Source organism: Triticum urartu, chromosome 6A (genome assembly GCF_056163025.1).
Source record: "Triticum urartu cultivar PI428250 chromosome 6A, HENAU_Tu73, whole genome shotgun sequence".
Taxonomy (NCBI): domain Eukaryota; kingdom Viridiplantae; phylum Streptophyta; class Magnoliopsida; order Poales; family Poaceae; genus Triticum; species Triticum urartu.
Window position 1 is genome coordinate 40,127,216 of NC_141878.1, and position 20,547 is coordinate 40,147,762.

At 44.0% G+C, this 20,547-nt stretch overlaps 1 protein-coding gene and 1 pseudogene across 1 annotated transcript; one reads left to right on the top strand and one right to left on the bottom strand.

Moving 5' to 3' along the window:
• The first annotated feature begins 69 nt into the window (after window positions 1-69).
• On the top strand, window positions 70-11,499 carry LOC125516456 (zinc finger BED domain-containing protein RICESLEEPER 2-like; annotated as a pseudogene).
• Window positions 11,500-15,924: 4,425 nt separating this feature from the next.
• On the bottom strand, window positions 15,925-19,735 carry LOC147963657 (uncharacterized). Its single transcript, XM_087529655.1, has 3 exons — window positions 18,595-19,735; window positions 17,377-17,470; window positions 15,925-16,236 (listed from the first exon to the last, which is right to left on the bottom strand). Exons 1-2 carry the CDS (start codon window positions 19,733-19,735, stop codon window positions 17,418-17,420), a joined length of 1,194 nt encoding a protein of 397 aa, XP_087385781.1. The 3' UTR covers window positions 15,925-16,236; window positions 17,377-17,417.
• Window positions 19,736-20,547: the final 812 nt, after the last annotated feature.

Here is a 20,547-nt window from a genome sequence, read left to right on the forward strand (position 1 = left end):
TATATCCATATAGGTACTGTTTTTTCTTATTTGTGTGCTCATGTGTGTTAGGTGTCAGAGGAGGAAGAGGAGGAGGAGGACGAGGACGAGGACGAGGGCATTCAGGAGGAGGAGGACAAGGACGATGAGGAATACGAGGAATTTGTTGTCCCGCCTGGAGGTTATTATATGTCGGATTTCGACGAGGATACGTCGGATGGGTACAAGGAATCAGCTGCTGAACTAGAAGCCAAAGGAGGTGATGATATGTTCGATGAAGAAATTGTGCATGTTATTTCCAGTGATGAGGAGGCAAGAGAAAGGAACAAGAAAAAGACCAAGAGGCCAAGAGCCAATGCTCCTGTTAGGACGTCGTCAAAAGTTTGGGTCCATTTTCATAAGGATAAGAGGCCATCAAAGAAGCACCATGGAAAGCTTGTGTTGAAGGCATGTTGCAATTATTGTGAGTCTGAATATGCATATAAACAAGGTGGTAGCACCTCAACTCTTAGAAGGCATCACAAAGTGTGTAAGAATTACAAGAACAAGAAAGCTAAGGAAGCCATCCAAGCAAATCTTTTCTTCCGAAGAACCAATGCTCCAACAATGGACCATTCCATTGAGTATGACCAAGGAATAATCAAAGAGCTTGTTGCGAAGATGATATGTCTGCATGAGTATTCATTCAGAATGGTTGAACATAAGTGGTTCAATATTCTAATGAAGAGCATGAATCCAAATTATCAACCCATTGGAAGGAAGGTAATAAAAAGTGAGTGCATGCAGGTTTTCCATAGAGAAAAAGAGGTGCTTAAATCCCTCCTAAAGGGTGTGGACTCCATTAGCTTAACTACGGATTTGTGGACAAGTAATCAGACCATATCTTACATGTGTGTGGTTGCACATTATATAGATGAGGATTGGAAGATGCAAACTCGTGTGCTTGCTTTCATAGAGTTGGATCCTCCTCACTCTGGAAATGTCATTGCTGATGCTCTCTATGTTTGTGTGACCGAATGGAAGATTGAGAACAAAATCACGTCCGTCACACTCACAATGCTTCTAACAATGATTGTGCCGTTGATGCTTTGAAGGCAAAGTTCTTGGTTCGTAGAGGTATGCTTGCTGTTTTTCAACATATGCTTGCTGTTTTCGACTTGTATGCTCATATAGAAGTTGAATATAGATAAGGAGTTGAACATATGCTTGTTGTTTTGAACATATGCTTGTGGAGTTGAACATATGCTTGTTGTTTTTGAACATATGCTTGTGGAGTTGAACATATGCTTGCTGTTTTTGACTTGTATGCTCATATGAGAGGTATGCTTGCTGTTTTTAACTTGTATGCTCCTATTCTTTTGCAGGTGCGGACTTCGATGCCTAATATTTCCACGTCCGTTGTTGTGCACACATCCTCAATTTGGTGGTGCAAGATGGGACAGAGGTCTTGGACCCTTTGATAAAGAGCTTGAGACAGACGGTGAAATATTTCAAGAGGTCACCTTCTCGTCTCAAAGCATTTGTTGACACTTGCAAAAGCTTAGGTGTCACGGTTGGTAAGCGTTTGCACCTACATTGCAAAACAAGATGGAGTTCAACCTATAAGATGATTAAAACTGCCCGTAAATACAAAGGAGCCTTGACCTTGTTGGAAATATGCCCTAGAGGCAATAATAAATTAGTTATTATTATATTTCCTTGTTCATGATAATCGTTTATTATCCATGCTAGAATTGTATTGATAGGAAACTCAGATACATGTGTGGATACATAGACAACACCATGTCCCTAGTAAGCCTCTAGTTGACTAGCTCGTTGATCAATAGATGGTTACGGTTTCCTGACCATGGACATTGGATGTCATTGATAACGGGATCACATCATTAGGAGAATGATGTGATGGACGAAAACCCAATCCTAAGCCTAGCACAAGATCATGTAGTTCGTATGCTAAAGCTTTTCTAATGTCAAGTATCATTTCCTTAGACCATGAGATTGTGCAACTCCCGGATACCGTAGGAGTGCTTTGGGTGTGCCAAACGTCACAACGTAACTGGGTGGCTATAAAGGTACACTACAGGTATCTCCGAAAGTGTTTGTTGGGTTGGCACGAATCGAGACTGGGATTTGTCACTCCGTGTAAACGGAGAGGTATCTCTGGGCCCACTCGGTAGGACATCATCATAATGTGCACAATGTGATCAAGGAGTTGATCACGGGATGATGTGTTACAGAATGAGTAAAGAGACTTGCCGGTAACGAGATTGAACAAGGTATCGGGATACCAACGATCGAATCTCGGGCAAGTATCGTACCGATAGACAAAGGGAATTGCATACGGGATTGATTAAGTCCTTGACATCGTGGTTCATCCGATAAGATCATCGTGGAACATGTGGGAGCCAACATGGGTATCCAGATCCCGTTGTTGGTTATTGACCGGAGAAAGTCTCGGTCATGTCTACATGGTTCCCGAACCCGTAGGGTCTACACACTTAAGGTTTGGTGACGCTAGGGTTGTAGGGATATGTATATGCAGTAACCCGAATGTTGTTCGGAGTCCCGGATGAGATCCCGGACGTCACGAGGAGTTCCGGAATGGTCCGGAGGTAAAGAATTATATATAGGAAGTGCTATTTCGGCCATCGGGACAAGTTTCGGGGTCACCGGTATTGTACCGGGACCACCGAAAGGGTCCCGGGGGTCCACCGGGTGGGGCCACCTATCCCGGAGGGCCCCATGGGCTGAAGTGGGAAGGGATCCAGCCCAAAGTGGGCTGGGGCGCCACTTCCCCCTAGGGCCCATGCGCCTAGGGTGGGGGAAACCCTAAAGGAAGAGTCCTAGAAGGGGAAGGCACCTCCTAGGTGCCTTGGGGAGGAGGGATTCCTCCCTTGGCCGCCGCCCTCCCTAGGAGATTGGATCTCCTAGGGCCGGCGCCCCCCCTAGGCCCCCTATATATAGTGGGGGGAAGGGAGGACCTCTCACCCTTGCCTTTGGTGCCTCCCTCTCCCTCTCCAACACCTCCTCCTCCTCCATAGTGCTTGGCGAAGCCTTGCCGGAGTACTGCAGCTCCACCACCACCACGCCGTCGTGCTGCTGTTGGAGCCATCTTCCATAAACCTCTCCTTCCCCCTTGCTGGATCAAGAAGGAGGAGACGTCGCTGCTCCATACGTGTGTTGAACGCGGAGGTGCCGTCCGTTTGGCGCTAGGATCATCGGTGAATTGGATCACGAAGAGTACGACTCCATCAACCCCGTTCTCTTGAACGCTTCCGCGCGCGATCTACAAGCATATGTAGATCCACTCCTCCCTCGTTGCTAGATGACTCCATAGATTGATCTTGGTGACACGTAGGAAAATTTTGAATTATTGCTACGTTCCCCAACAGTGGCATCATGAGCTAGGTCTATGCGTAGTTTCTATGCACGAGTAGAACACAAAGTAGTTGTGGGCATTGATTTTGTTCAATATGCTTGCCGTTACTAGTCCAATCTTGATTCGGTGGCATTGTGGGATGAAGCGGCCCGGACCGACCTTACACGTACTCTTACATGAGACTGGTTCCACCGACTGGCATGCACTAGTTGCATAAGGTGGCTAGCGGGTGTCTGTCTCTCCCACTTTAGTCGGATCAGATTCGATGAAAAGGGTCCTTATGAAGGGTAAATAGCAATTGGCATATCACGTTGTGGTTTTTGCGTAGGTAAGAAACGTTCTTGCTAGAAACCCATAGTAGCCACGTAAAACATGCAAACAACAATTAGAGGACGTCTAACTTGTTTTTGCAGGGTATGCTATGTGATGTGATATGGCCAAAAGGATGTGATGAATGATATATGTGATGTATGAGATTGATCATGTTCTTGTAATAGGAAACGACTTGCATGTCGATGAGTATGACAACCGGCAGGAGCCATAGGAGTTGTCTTAATTTATTTATGACCTGCATGTCAACATAAACGTCATGTAATTACTTTACTTTATTGCTAACCGTTAGCTGTAGTAGTAGAAGTAATAGTTGACGAGACAACTTCATGAAGACACGATGATGGAGATCATGATGATGGAGATCATGGTGTCATGCCGGTGACGATGATGATCATGGAGCCCCGAAGATGGAGATCAAGAGGAGCAAAGTGATGATGGCCATATCATGTCACTATTTGATTGCATGTGATGTTTATCATGTTTATACTTCTTATTTGCTTAGAACGACGGTAGTAAATAAGATGATCCCTCATAATAATTTCAAGAAAGTGTTCCCCCTAACTGTGCACCGTTGCGACAGTTCGTTGTTTCGAAGCACCACGTGATGATCGGGTGTGATAGATTCTAACGTTCACATACAACGGGTGTAAGACAGATTTACACACGTGAAACACTTAGGTTGACTTGACGAGCCTAGCATGTACAGACATGGCCTCGGAACACAAGAGACCGAAAGGTCGAGCATGAGTCGTATGGTAGATACGATCAACATGAAGATGTTCACCGATGTTGACTAGTCTGTCTCACGTGATGATCGGACACGGCCTAGTTGACTCGGATCATGTAATCACTTAGATGACTAGAGGGATGTCTATCTGAGTGGGAGTTCACAAGATGAACTTAATTATCCTGAACATAGTCAAAAGGTCTTCGCAAATTATGTCGTAGCTCGCGCTTCAGTTCTACTGTTTAGATATGTTCCTAGAGAAAATTTAGTTGAAAGTTGATAGTAGTAATTATGCGGACTAGGTCCGTAAACTGAGGTTTGTCCTCATTGCTTCATAGAAGGCTTATGTCCTTAATGCACCGCTCAGTGTGCTGAACCTCGAAGGTTGTCTATGGATGTTGCGAACATCTGACATACACATTTTGATAACTACGTGATAGTTCAGTTAAACGGCTTAGAGTTGAGGCACCGAAGACGTTTTGAAACGTCGCGAAACATATGAGATGTTTCGAGGGCTGAAATTGGGATTTCAGGCTCGTGCCCACGTCAAGAGGTATAAGACCTCCGACGATTTTCTTAGCCTGCAAACTAAGGGAGAAAAGCTCAATTTTTGAACTTGTGCTCAGATTGTCTGAGTACAACAATCGCTTGAATCGAGTGGGAGTTGATCTTCCAGATGAAATAGTGATGGTTCTCTGAAGTCATTACCACCAAGCTGCTAGAGCTTCGTGATGAACTATGATATATCAGGGACATATATGATGATCCTTGAGATATTCGCGATGTTTGACACCACAAAAGTAGAAATCAAGAAGGAGCATCAATTGTTGATGGTTGGTGAAACCACTAGTTTCAAGAAGGGCAAGGGCAAGAAGGGATACTTCATGAAACGGCAATTCAGCTGCTGCTCTAGTGAAGAAACCCAAGGTTGAACCCAAACCCGAGACTAAGTGCTTCTGTAATAAGGGAAACATCCATTGGAGCAGAATTACCCTAGATACTTGGTAGATGAGAAGGCTGGCAAGGTCGATAGAAGTATATTGGATATACATTGTGTTGATGTGTACTTTACTAGTACTCCTTGTAGCACCAGGGTCTTAGATACCGGTTCGGTTGCTAAGTGTTAGTAACTCGAAATAAAAGCTATGGAATAAACGGAGACTAGCTAAAGGTGAGCTGACGATATGTGTTGGAAGTGTTTCCAATGTTGATATGATCAAGCATCGCACGCTCCCTCTACCATCGAGATTGGTGTTTGCATTGAGCATAGACATGATTGGATTATGTCTATCGCAATACGGCTATTCATTTAAGGAGAATAACGGTTACTCTGTTTATTTGAATAATACCTTCAATGGTCTTGCACCTAAAATGAATGGTTCATTGAATCTTGATCATAGTGATACACATGTTCATGCCAAAAGATATAAGATAGTAATGATAGTACCACCTACTTGTGGCACTACCACTTAAGTCATATCGGTATAAAATGCATGAAGAAGTTCCATGTTGATGGATCTTTGGACTCACTCATTTTTGAAAGGATTGAGACATGCGAACCATGTTTGTTGGTAGATATGCATGAAGAAACTCTATACAGATGGATCGTTTGGACTCACTTGATTTTGAATCACTTGAGACATGCAAATCATACCACATGGGCAAGATGACTGAAAGCCTCGTTTTCAGTAAAATGGAACTAGAAAGCAACTTGTTGGAAGTAATACATTTTGATGTGTGCAGTCCAATGAGTGCTGAGGCGTGTAGTGGATATTGTTATGTTCTTACTTCACAAATGATTTGAGTAGATGTTGAGTATATTTACTTGATGAATCACGAGTCTGAATTATTGAAAGGTTCAAGTAATTTCAGGGTGAAGTTGAAAGATTGTCGTGACAAGAGGATAAAAGATCTATGATATGATCATAGAGATGAATATCTGAATTACGAGTTTGGCACAGAATTAAGACATTGTGGAAATTGTTTCACAACTAATACAGCCTGGAACACCATAGTGTGATGGTGTGTCCGAACATCATAACTGCACCCTATTGGATATGATGCATACCATGATGTCTCTTATCAAATTACCACAATAGTTTATGGGTTAGGCATTAGAGACAACCACATTCACTTTAAAAGGGGCACCACGTAATTCCGATGAGATGACACCGTATGAACTATGGTTTAGGGAAACCTAAGCTGTCATTTATTAAAAGTTTGGGGCTGCGACGCTTATGTGAAAAAGTTTCAGGCTGATAAGCTCGAACCCAAAGCGGATAAATGCATCTTCATAGGACACCCAAAACAGTTGGGTATACCTTCTGTCTCAGATCCGAAAGCAATAAGGGATTGTTTCTAGAATCGGGTCCTTTCTCGAGAAAAAGTTTCTCTCGAAAGAATTGAGTGGGAGGATGGTGGAGACTTGATGAGGTTATTGAACCGTCTCTTCAACTAGTGTGTGGCAGGGCACAGGAAGTTGTTCCTGTGGCACCTACACCAATTGAAGTGGAAGCTTATGATAGTGATCATGAAACTTCAGATCAAGTCACTACCAAACCTCGTGGGATGACAAGGATGCGTACTACTTCAGAGTGGTACGTAATCCTGTCTTGGAAGTCATGTTGCTAGACAACAATGAACCTACGAGCTATGGAGAAGCGGTCGTGGGCCTGGATTCCAAAATGGCTCGAGGCCATATAATCCGAGAGAGGATCCATGTATGAAAACAAAGTGTAGACTTTGGAAGAACCACTTGATGGTCGTAAGGCTGTTAGGTACATATGGATTTTAAAAGGAAGACGGACAATGATGGTAAGTATCACCATTAAGAAAGCTCGACTTGTCATTAAGATGTTTTCCGACAAGTTCAAGGAGTTGACTACGATGAGACTTTCTCACTCGTAGCGATGCTAAGAGTCTGTTGGAATTATATTAGCGATTACTGCATTATTTATGAAATCTTGCAGATAGGATGTCAAAACATTGTTTCCTCGACGATTTTTCTTGAGGAAAGGTTGTATGTGATACAACCGGAAGGTTTTGTCAATCCTGAAAGATGCTAATAAGTATGCAGCTCCAGCAATCCTTCTAAGGACTGGAGTAAGCATCTCGGAGTTGGAATGTACGCTTTGATGAGATGATCAAAGATTTTGAGTTTATACAAAGTTTATGAGAAACTTGTATTTCCAAAGAAGTGAGTGGGAGCACTATAGAATTTCTGATGAGTACATATTGTTGATCAGAAATGACGTACAATTTCTGGAAAGCATATAGGGTTATTTGGAAAGTATTTTTCAATGGAAAGCCTGGATTAAGCTACTTGAACATTGAGCATCAAGATCTATAAGGATAGATCAAAACGCTTAATGGTACTTTCAAATGAGCACATACCTTGACATGATCTTGAAGGTGTTCAAGATGGATCAGTCAAAGAAGGAGTTCTTGCCTGAGTTGTAAGGTATGAAGTTAAGACTTAAAGCTCGACCACGGCAGAAGAAAGAGGAAGGACGAAGGTCGTCCCCTATGCTTTTGTCATAGGCTCTATACGGTATGCCATGCTGAGTACCGCACCTGATGTGTGCCTTGCCACATATCTGGCAAGAGGGTACAAAGGTAATCTAGGAGTAGATCACCAGATAGCGGTCTAAATTATCCTTAGAGGAATAAGGATATGTTTCTTGGTTATGGAGGTGGTAAAAGAGTTCGTCATAAAGGGTTACGCCGATGCAAACTTTGACACTAATCCAGATTATTCTGAGTAGTAAACTGGATTCGTATAGTAGAACAGTTATTTGGAATAGCTCCAAATGTAGCGTAGTAGTTGCATCTACAAGATGACATAGAAATTTGTGAAGTACATACGGATCTGAAAGATTCAGACCCGTTGACTATAACATCTCTCACAAGCATAACATGATCAAACCCAGAACTCATCGAGTGTTAATCACATGGTAATGTGAATTAGATTATTGACTCTAGTAAACTCTTTGGGTGTTAGTCACATGGGGATGTGACCTTGAGTGTTAATCACATATTGATGTGAACTGGATTATTGACTCTAGTGCAAGTGGGAGACTGTTGGAAATATGCCCTAGAGGCAATAATAAATTAGTTATTATTATATTTCCTTGTTCATGATAATCGTTTATTATCCATGCTAGAATTGTATTGATAGGAAACTCAGATACATGTGTGGATACATAGACAACACCATGTCCCTAGTAAGCCTCTAGTTGACTAGCTCGTTGATCAATAGATGGTTACGGTTTCCTGACCATGGACATTGGATGTCATTGATAACGGGATCACATCATTAGGAGAATGATGTGATGGACGAAGACCCAATCCTAAGCCTAGCACAAGATCATGTAGTTCGTATGCTAAAGCTTTTCTAATGTCAAGTATCATTTCCTTAGACCATGAGATTGTGCAACTCCAGGATACCGTAGGAGTGCTTTGGGTGTGCCAAACGTCACAACGTAACTGGGTGGCTATAAAGGTACACTACAGGTATCTCCGAAAGTGTCTGTTGGGTTGGCACGAATCGAGACTGGGATTTGTCACTCCGTGTAAACGGAGAGGTATCTCTGGGCCCACTCGGTAGGACATCATCATAATGTGCACAATGTGATCAAGGATTTGATCACGGGATGATGTGTTACGGAACGAGTAAAGAGACTTGCCGGTAACGAGATTGAACAAGGTATCAGGATACCAACGATCGAATCTCGGGCAAGTATCGTACCGATAGACAAAGGGAATTGCATACGGGATTGATTAAGTCCTTGACATCATGGTTCATCCGATAAGATCATCGTGGAACATGTGGGAGCCAACATGGGTATCCAGATCCCGCTGTTGGTTATTGACCGGAGAACGTCTCGGTCATGTCTACATGGTTCCCAAACCCGTAGGGTCTACACACTTAAGGTTTGGTGACGCTAGGGTTGTAGGGATATGTATATGCAGTAACCCGAATGTTGTTCGGAGTCCCGGATGAGATCCCGGACGTCACGAGGAGTTCCGGAATGGTCCGGAGGTAAAGAATTATATATAGGAAGTGCTATTTCGGCCATCGGGACAAGTTTCGGGGTCACCGGTATTGTACCGGGACCACCGAAAGGGTCCCGGGGGTCCACCGGGTGGGGCCACCTATCCCGGAGGGCCCCATGGGCTGAAGTGGGAAGGGATCCAGCCCAAAGTGGGCTGGGGCGCCACTTCCCCCTAGGGCCCATGCGCCTAGGGTGGGGGAAACCCTAAAGGAAGAGTCCTAGAAGGGGAAGGCACCTCCTAGGTGCCTTGGGGAGGAGGGATTCCTCCCTTGGCCGCCGCCCCCCCTAGGAGATTGGATCTCCTAGGGCCGGCGCCCCCCCCCCCCCTCCCTAGGCCCCCTATATATAGTGGGGGGAAGGGAGGACCTCTCACCCTTGCCTTTGGTGCCTCCCTCTCCCTCTCCAACACCTCCTCCTCCTCCATAGTGCTTGGCGAAGCCCTGCCGGAGTACTGCAGCTCCACCACCACCACGCCGTCGTGCTGCTGTTGGAGCCATCTTCCATAAACCTCTCCTTCCCCCTTGCTGGATCAAGAAGGAGGAGACGTCGCTGCTCCGTACGTGTGTTGAACGCGGAGGTGCCGTCCGTTCGGCGCTAGGATCATCGTGAATTGGATCACGACGAGTACGACTCCATCAACCCCGTTCTCTTGAACGCTTCCGCGCGCGATCTACAAGGGTATGTAGATCCACTCCTCCCTCTTTGCTAGATGACTCCATAGATTGATCTTGGTGACACGTAGGAAAATTTTGAATTATTGCTACGTTCCCCAACAGACCTCTCATGCGGGTTCCGATGCCAACTATGCTTGGGCGCCATTAGAAGCAGAGTGGGATATGTATGACCTTATTGCTCCATTGCTTAAGAGTTTGGCTGTGGTGACGACCGCATTTTCAGGCAGCTTATATCCTACTTCAAACATCTTCTACTTACACATTGTTGGCGTCAAGGTTGCAATCAAAGAGGCAATGAAAAGTACAAGTGAACACTATAGGGTAATGGCCGAAGAAATGTTGGAGAAGTTTGACAAATATTGGGAAGAAAAGAACAACGCCATGGTGATTGCTACCGTGTTTGATCCAAGGTACATATGCTTTCTGTTTTTCAACAAATGCTTGCTGTTTTTACTCCTATGCTCATATAGAAGTTGAATATAGATGAGAATTTGAACATATGCTTGCTGTTTTTGAACAAATGCTTGCTGTTTTTACTCCTATGCTCATATAGAAGTTGAATATACATGAGAATTTGAACATATGCTTGCTGTTAACTCATATGCTTGCTACCATCTTTGATACAAGGTACAAGATGAATTACATAGAGTGGGCCTTTGGAGAACTTTATGGACCGATGAGATGTAAACATGAGTTCGACCTTGTAATGGAAGAGTTGGAGACCTTGTATGACAAATGTGTGGCCCAAGATAATAGAGGTGGAGCAGAAGTAAGTGCATCCAGCATTCCAATTCAAGCTGGGTATGAGTCCTTCTTATCGGCCCGTTCAACACAAATATCAAAGAGTGAGCTTAGAAATTATCTAGAGGATAAATGTGAGCCTCCCACAGTTCCTCTTGATCTTCTTGGCTGGTGGAAGGTACATGCTCCTAGGTACCCAATGATGGCAAAGATAGCAAAAAAGTTCCTCACTATCCCGGCTACCTCTGTCTCATCGGAATCAACCTTTAGCACTACCGGAAGGATTTTAGGTATGTCAACTTATCCTTTTAAACTTTGGATATGAAATTGTCAACTTCTCACACTCGAACTAACATTTTTCAACTTGTGTTGTATTAGATGACTATAGGAGTTCTCTGAAACCCTCTACGGTGGAGGCCTTGGTTTGTAGTGCAAGTTATATCAAGGGTTCACACATCGACTTGAATGTGTTGGTATGTTTGCTATTTTCTCTTTAAATTTTCTTTGTATTTTGTTTGTCATATGTGATGTGAAAATTTGGCTATGTAGCCGAGGGAGGATGAGGATGAGGATGTTGAGACCATAAAGCTACCCTCCTAAAGTGTGGCAAGATGAACAACTGGTAACTACTATCCCTACATGTTTCACCATACTTGTCATATGATACCCAATATGTTTATGTGGACGTCTCTTTTCTTGATTGTAGACATGTGGATGTTGCTCTTGCTATTTTGGAGATGGATGTCAAAGAGATCTTCTCATGTGGATGCTACTTTTGCATTTGTGTTAATGCTGGACTTGCATATTGTCATTGCAAGTTTGAAGATGAACCATTCATTCGTGTATGTTTGAAACCACTCATTTGTGTTATGTTGGAACTTGCAATTGTTATGAACTATGAAATGCCATTGCAAGTTTGTAATCATGTCGTTCAATGATGATATGAACTCATGTTTGACTTGTGGATGTGATACATGCTGTTTGTTGCTGTTAAAATTCTGTGTTTTGATGTCCAAAATTCAATGAACTGTTATACAAATTTTTGGTGTATCCATTTTCTTTACAAATTAAAAGAGATGCCTACAGTGGCAAAATGCTCACTACGCGAGGCAACAACCGGTCCAAAGGAAATTCATAAGTTGTTTCTCAAGTTGACTGCTTGTTCTGCTACAAATAAATCAACCCATCGTCTTCTTTAGCTAGCTTGCATGCACTGATTCAGATGAATCGATCGAGCTGCCTACCTGCTAGCTTGCACGTACTCAAATCAATCGATCCAGCTCCCTGCTAGCTTGCACGTACTCAAATCAATCGATCCAGCTGCTAGCTAGTGTGCTAGCTTGCACGTACTGCATGAAAATGAATCGATCCAGCTGCCTGCTACTGTGCTAGCATCACATACTGCTACAAATGACAGATCCAGCACTCGGTCCATTCGGTCCTCTCGGGCCTGACCGAGCTGGGGTACTGCCGGTCCGGTCTTGAGAAAGCGGACCGCTCGGCAGCTCGGTCCGGTTCGGTCCGGACTGGCCGCGGCCGGTCCAAAGCACGGCTCGGTCAAAGACCGGACCAGCCCGGACCGTGTCCAGCCTGACCCACGACCCCGCCGTCAGGCGCCCGCCACGCCGCCGACGCACACTGCGCACGTGCACCGCCACCAACCGAAGCCCGTGGCCCACGCCAGCCAGCCACGAATCGGGGGGAGAGAGACCTCGCCGCCCCCGCCGCCGCCGACCGGGCTTTACCCGGCGGCGCACCTGGGTGGCGGCGAGGGGAGGGGAAGGAGAGGGAGGTCGCGGCCCGGCGACGCTATGGTTAGCCCCCCTGGTCGCTCGCGGGAGGGGTCGGACACGTGAATAAGGTGTATGATTTAGTTCGAAACGGGATTATGCATGATGTCCCATTCCTAGTGATCTTTAAATGCAATGTGTTGAGGTGGACTGCCCTCTAGACCGACACTCGGACTAGGCGACTAGCAATTCAGATTACCGTGTTTGGTTTGAAAATTTTGAGACCGGGTTTGGTTCAGCTTTGTTAATGTATAAACGGTATTACAATCATATAGCGGGAGGCAACTGCAACAGAATGGAAAAATGCTAAATCTGCTTGGTTCAGATTAGTAACGCTTTCGGTTGTGGAAACTGAAGAATGCTGTCAGAATAGACAATTACTATTAATTAACAGGCGGTCTGGATATCAATACAAATCAAATTTCTGGCGAACTTAGCTCTTAGGTGAGGGTTGGCTGTCGGAAATTTGGTATCTGGCTATGCCAGGCGGTGTGTGTGTGTGGTCTGAGTTGTACCAAATCAGTGCCGTGTTTATTGGTTTCTTATAAATGAAATCAAGATCGGAGACTCGAAAACAAATCAAATTTCTCTGTCAAGCACAAAGCTATAACTTGAGCCCACTGCAGAACATATACCACTAAACACAATAGTTCCCGAAGCGGCGGTTGGCTGCAGGCTAGGCACGCACAAGAACAGGCTTACACGATGGACATGAAAAAAAAAGACTAACCTAAACACTATACCGCGCGTTACCCGGCAGACGACTACCGAACACTAGCCATTCCATGAGGAAAAACTCCGCCCAATACGCTGCCGAAGATTCATTCGATTATACTTCAACTGGTTTTTTTAGGTGCCGGTTTTTTTCTAAATTAAAAACAGTCACAAGTTTGCAAAACAAATCATGATTTCGAAAATGTTATGAGTTTAAAAATTTGCAAATTTAATATTCAATATTTTAAAAAATGTGTTCCCAAATTGTAGAAATGCTTGAATTTCAAATATGTTCGCGAACTAAATGTTCCCAAATTCAAAAAATGTTCACGAATCTCAGAAATATACATGATTTTTTATAAACGTTCCCTCTAAATTAAAAATATGTTCACATAAATATTCCTGAATTTCAAAAGTTGTTCATGGAAAACGGAACATAAAAAATGAAAAAATTGATAAAAGAAACACACACAAAAAACTACTAAAGGAAGGTTCTAGAACCTTCCTAAAACCGGTGCAGAATACACAGATGTAAGAGCATAAAATGGGTCTACCCATGTAGCGGGCGACAGCTCCAGGGGTATGCGATTGGTTCACATCCAACGCAGTACGTGTGGAATATGATCTATTGCCGAATGGTCCGTTTGCCTCGGCTCTCTTTACCGTAACGCTGATTTGTTTTTGTTGGGGACCGGAAAGTATTGAGCCTTCTCTTTTAACCAGACATACGGGTGCTTTTATGTAAAAAGTCGGGCTTTGATCTGCATCCCGAGTTCTAGATTCAACGACTCATGTTTCAGTTTTCAAGACGCCGACATTGCCTTCATGGGGGGAGTGTGGCTATATGAGCAGATCCAACTCCAACCCCCTAAACGTTCCCATCCCACTCTCTTTTCTGGTTTCAAGAGCATGCAATGATGCAATGGCCAACTGTCCATCGTCTCATCCAATGGTGCCACCAACGTCGGCCATCACACCGCCTGCTTACCTCCCCTCCAACTAATTAAGTCATGCCCTCGAATCCCGATCCCTAGTGCCCAAACTCATGCCTCAGTTTTGATTCTCCATCTCCCCTAGCCACATCTGCCTACTCCTTCCATATGTCGCTTCGACAACCACAATGATCTCTCGGGTGGTTGATGGAGTTGTGAGCGCCTTCTCTGTGCCCCTCTTCGATGTCACGCCCATAGCGGCCCTCCTACCGCCCTCCTGCTCCACTTTCGATTACGAACAAGAGCCCGATGAGATGGATGCGATGACAACAATGATGTCATAGTCCCCAAATCCGAGCTATTGGAAGTGGAAGAGAAGAGCTTGATGAGCACTTGGCCACCAAGGCTGCCATCGAAAGTCACACACGCAGACGAGGCCACGGTATTGAAATTTGAATGCACATATGCAATGTGGTGTTTAATAGTTTATGAATCTCGGAAGCAATGTCGACACTGCCTTCGGTCCTTCGTATCTTGGCGGGCGCTTCGTATGTTTTTGTGCTAGTGTCAAGGTAGTAGATCTCTACATGCTGGTCTTCGCGTTGGTGGTGTTGTGGACAACCAACAGCTTCGACGGCAGCAGGCGGGCCCTTGGTTTTTTTTGCTTTGTTCCCACAACCTTTGGATTAGCAATGACACTATGGCCTTTATTCTCCCATTGTGTCTCCCCGAGCGATAGATTTTCCATTGGTGGTTTTGTGCTTTCCGTTCTCTATTGTTGTGGGAAGCCGACTGAAGTTTGTTATGGAGATCGTTTGGCTCTGGGATCTCCGACCTACGCAAGGCTTCTACGATGGCGGCTTATTCTCAAGGCATGGTCCAGTTGGACCTTAGCATGACTTCCTGGCCGCAGTATACAATGTCAGATTTGGAATGCTTTGTTAGACTATAGGATTAGGATGTTAAGCGGGTAGCATTAGGTATCAAATGCACTGTATCTTGCTTCATCACATCGCTCAAGTCAAAGTTTGCTACTCTTAAAGCAAATATGCAGTCATCGATGTGTAAGAGGTGCTAAGATTGTCTTGCCTTTGGTTTACCTCTCTTGGTCACAACTAGATTGTTCAACCTTCTCTTGTTGTGAGCAAGAAGTGATACTTTCGCCTCTTCAAAACTCATCAAAACGTTAGTCAACCCATCTAGGCATCCCCAGCAATCCAACATCACAAAGAAAGCAAAAGAGCAATGCAAATTAGCTGATTTAATCGCCAATTGTTTATGTAGAGCCGCAGGCTAATACAGGTGCAATTCAACATACAGAGAGCTCCTTACCAACTACCAGGTATGCAATTCGACATTCATTATTACTCCCTCCGTTCCTAAATATTAGACCTTTTAGAGATTCCAATATGGTCTACATACTGAGCAAAATGAGTGAATTTACACTCTAAAATATGTCTATGTCAATCTATATGTAGTCTGTATTGAAATCTCCAAAAGGACTTATATTTAGAAATGGAGGGAATAGTTAGTACTAAGCCTCCAAATATCTAGCTCGGAACCAGATAGAAACTCCACAGAAAAGCACATAAAATGGGGCATCATGCAACAAAGTAAGCAGAAACCTGATGTCGAAATCAACATGTTTGAGACAACATGAAAGATAGTCAAACACGCCCACACATGCGCACAAAATAACAGCAAGCAAGGCCAATCAGCAGTGCATCCACCACAAGGCAAGTGCCATAACATTCGCGCCAGTTGAATGTCTACGGAAATTAGATAACAGGCAGAAGTTAGCTAATGAAGCAATATATTGATTCCTACAAGTGCACTCCACATCGAGCATAGGAACGAAAGGAATTGCACCCAAAAGCCCACTTCTGCATCTCAACCGCCTGAATAAAAGTAGATACCTGCAGAGCAAATATCACCGGTCAATGAAACTTGTACTACCATTCAGGAAAAGCTATTGGTGTTGTATGGCTCAAACAGAAAATGTTAGGGTGGAAATTGTGCCAAAAGCCATCTCAACATTACTAGACAAAACCAACATCCCAAACATAGAACATCGATAGGTAATTTGTAGTGTGGTAGTGTACTTTTAACTTCAAATATTAGAATTATTTGGCTACACTAGTCCGAGTAGAGGCCGAAGAATAGTGGGCATATCAGCATATGAGGAACTCATGGAGTACTAAAGTATAAACATATGACTAGTTCATGGCCTCGTTGGGATACTTCCAGAAGTACTCTTCAAGTATTGTGATAATGGTTTCTTCACTAGGTATCCCAATGATCCACAATAAGTAGGACTGTAAATGGCAAACCTATAAGTCTATGAATGAAGGAAATTTGTAAACAAATGCTCACGTTCTGCTACTTATCAATTACTTGCATAGACGGCACCAACATGCAAGTTACACTGTGACTTAGTAGATCTTTAACAACAACATAATAAGAGTTAAAGGCTTTCCCTGAGAAAATAGTTCAAACTTCAAAGCCAATGTAACAGCAAGTATTAGTTGAACAAAAATGTCTCCCAGAAGCACAGTGAAGTGTACGTGGTTCATTTGCTACTACTTAGCATGATAGCATTCTCATCTCTAAGCAGGCACGAGGATATGCACAAACGGAGAATGTGGAAGGGTCCTTGTTCACTAGTTATCGGAGAAGCTAGAGGGGGAAGAACTCACACTACCAGAAGCAACTGAGGGAGTACTGAGGGGGTAAAAAACAAGGCAGCTGGATGGAACGATTGGGAAAGGGAAAGAACAGATCCAGTAGAGAGGGCTGGTGAAACACCAGAAAATAAAGCAGAGGGCAGGTGGGTGAAGGCATGAGGAAGAGAGCTGCGCAGGAAGGGATGACGAAGCAGCACTTGGAGCAAATATTCAAGACACAACCTGCCAAGCAAGCATTGGAGTGTAGAGAACATCTTAAGAGTCCTCTCTTGCAACTTGGCACTTCAGACATGGGAGTAAAATGAAAAACAGTACATTTTCTTAAGCAACAGTTCCAATAGCTAACATACATCAAGCAGAACATAAGCTTACCTGCTCAGCCAGTACATCATGATAATCTGATAGGATTCATCTTATGTATCGGGTGGAAGATCAGCTGCATCATGTCCACCACCAATGCATGTCTCTGTAAGTATAAGAAGTCAAACAACCAATGGCATTCCAAGAAAAAGTCAAATAGATAAGAGGATAATTCAAATACATGTTTAGATAAACTCACAGCCGTAGTTTAAAAAATGACAGTTTTGATAGAACATGACGAATAGATAAATAAACCACATCTACTGTCAAATTTAAAGAATATTCCGAAAATGATAAGTAAAAATGAATATGATAGAAAACGAAGAGCATGCGCACCCAGACTATTAACCAGTCAGAAAAGGAAAAACCGCAAAAGGATCATACAAATAAATCCTAGCAAAAAAGGGATCATGCATGAATATTCAGATTTCATTACTTCAAATAAACTTAGCCTAAAAAAAGAAATGAACTCAATTCTTTAGTTCTCCCTCACACAAACGGACTTTTCACTTGCAACTTAAAAGCGACTGAATAAAAAATCATAAATTTCGGACAAATTCTTCATTATCGATTTCAGATTATTATCAACATTAACAGAGATAGTAATATTGAATAAAAAGAAACTGATCTAGCTTTAAGCTTCCAAATGTACCTATTGAGTTGCCTACTTGAAATTTCAGCTTATTCAAGCTAGCTATCATATCTTGAGAAAAACTGCACTGAAATTATGTGCCCTTATAAGAATTCTTGCATATGCCAAGATGCAGGCAACTTGTAATTTAGCTCAACCATTACAGAAAGAATCTGCCAATCTTGGTGTTTATTATTTAATGATATGATATTCATATAACAAACTGTTAAAGAAAGTTTGCTAGCTCTGACTTGCACTACAGTTCAATGGTGTTAATATCATAATATTACAAGAACATTCCTACATATTTGTTTGATAATACAACACATTGATGACATCCATCACCTGGATATGGAAGCTGGACTGGTGACATGCATATAAAACAGACGCTGGCTATCAGTACGAGATGTGAATCAGATCACAAGCATCACATAAAACACCAACACGTAAACATTGGAATAGAAACACTACAAAAAAAATGCTATATGTTGAAGAGATCAGGAAGCAGGAAAATAAACAAGTGAGCGGGATTCCGTCAACCAATTTTCAAAAATTTAACTTCACTTTGTCATACCCGAAGTGTAAAGGCATGCCATTACCTGCAGGGTAAACACTTTCAAATGGATGATAGTTCAAGGGGACGCGGGTTTCAGAGAGTTTCTTGAATTCCAATGACTGAAGCTGGACAATGAAGAGTCCAATAGGTGTACACAGGAGCACCATATTATTGTACTCTGCAAACCCTGGTACCAATACGCGCCCCATCTTCTTCTCTGAATCCAGGGAAATCAGCTTGTCAAGTTCAAAAGTTCTTCCCATGATCCATGAAGCAGCACCATCAGAACTGGCCTCTCTCTTCCATAATTGGGCATGGAAGCCTGAGAGAGTGAGTACACCAAGCCCACCACCATCTGCCTCCATAATCGAGATGTCGGTGTAGCTTTTGACACGCATGTCCTCTCTCACAGATATCATAGCTAGGCTCTGCCTATCTAGATCAAACTCAAGGATGCCATTGGAAAGTAGCCAATAAAGGGAATCCCCAACCAGCACAGCTGGCCTACTAGTAAAGAACACCGGAGATGAGGCGAGGAAACTCCATAGGCCGGTCACCGTCTCCGATGAGAGGAGGGAATCCCCAGGCTTGTATGGAAGAGGTGCTTCCAAGAGATTGCTCCATATGCCGGTCTCCGATGAGTACACGTAGGTGATGGCTCGTGCACCATCTATGGCTACTAGTACAACCTGGAAGTGGCGATCGACTCCGGCAGTGCGAAGCACCGCCCCCTTGGTTGGGGTCTCCTCCATATCAAGCAATGAGGGAACGGCAATGCGGTGCTTGTCGCCCGTGACAGGGTCCCACACCAGGACCTGGTCCCCATCCCGAGGGAAGATGAGCACGAGGCCATGGCGGCAGTTGGCGATCTGGTCGCCGTCGTCGTACTTCATGGAGAAGCGCTCCGTGGGGACACGATTGGGGGCCTCCAGAGTATGTTCGAAGGAGACACGACACATGCCCTCTTCCATGAGGAGGAAACCGATGAGGGGAGGGTTGCGGCGGTGGCGGAAGCGGAAGCGGCGGAAGAATTTGGGGTCGGAGACGAGGCGGCACCAGCGCGTGCAGATGGCAGAGGCGTGGGGGAGTGAGGACAGCAGCGGGGGAAGGCGGAGGAGGATCTCGGTTAGCAGGTCCTCGTCTTCCAGCGGCAGCGCCGCCGGCAAGGGGAGGCTCGCCGTCATCGGGCTCTCCTCGTCACAGTTCATGCGGGATGTGGTGCGGTGCGTGGTGGACTCGAAGCAGCAGGCAGTGGAACGAATGAAGTGGATCGGCCCAAACTTACACCGGAAATGAGACTGAAGCCCAAAATGTTTATTTATAGTTGGAATAAAGCCCAGAACGTTTTAACCTAAAAAATCAATATACAGCTCTTTAAAAAATAGACTAAAAAACTCTTCTAAAAATAGATATACTCAATTGAAAAAAGGTTATATACTGGTATAGAACCATGTAACGACCCGATCTACGAACCAACGTGTGGTTGGATGGTTAGGTGAACAGTGGTATTCACAGCCCAATAGGCTTCAAGTCCTGGTGCTTGTATTTATCTTGGATTTATTTCAGAATTTCTGGTGATGCGTGTTTAGTTGGAGGAGACATTTCCGTCGACTACGAGGTGTATACAGTGACTTTGTAAAATCTCAAGATGATATGCCGGCTTGGTCTTTCGAAGGTGCTCATAGGGATAGCATGTGCCTGTGTGCGTTCATAGGGGTGAGTGTATTTACGTATATATATGCGCTTGCGTCTGTAATGTGTTAAAAAAGACCGGATCTGGAGGAACAAACCATACAAGGGGGGATTGGAGGAGGAGTGGGTGAGATAGAGTTGCATGGGAAGAAAGAGGTGCGATTAGGGCATTACTAACTGATCCTCTACAACCGGTTAGTGGAGTATATTTAGTTTTTTACTCCACTAACTGGCACCTAGCCGATCCCCAATTTGACCTAACGGAGTATAATTTTACTCCTTTCTTTATATTTTTTTCCCTATT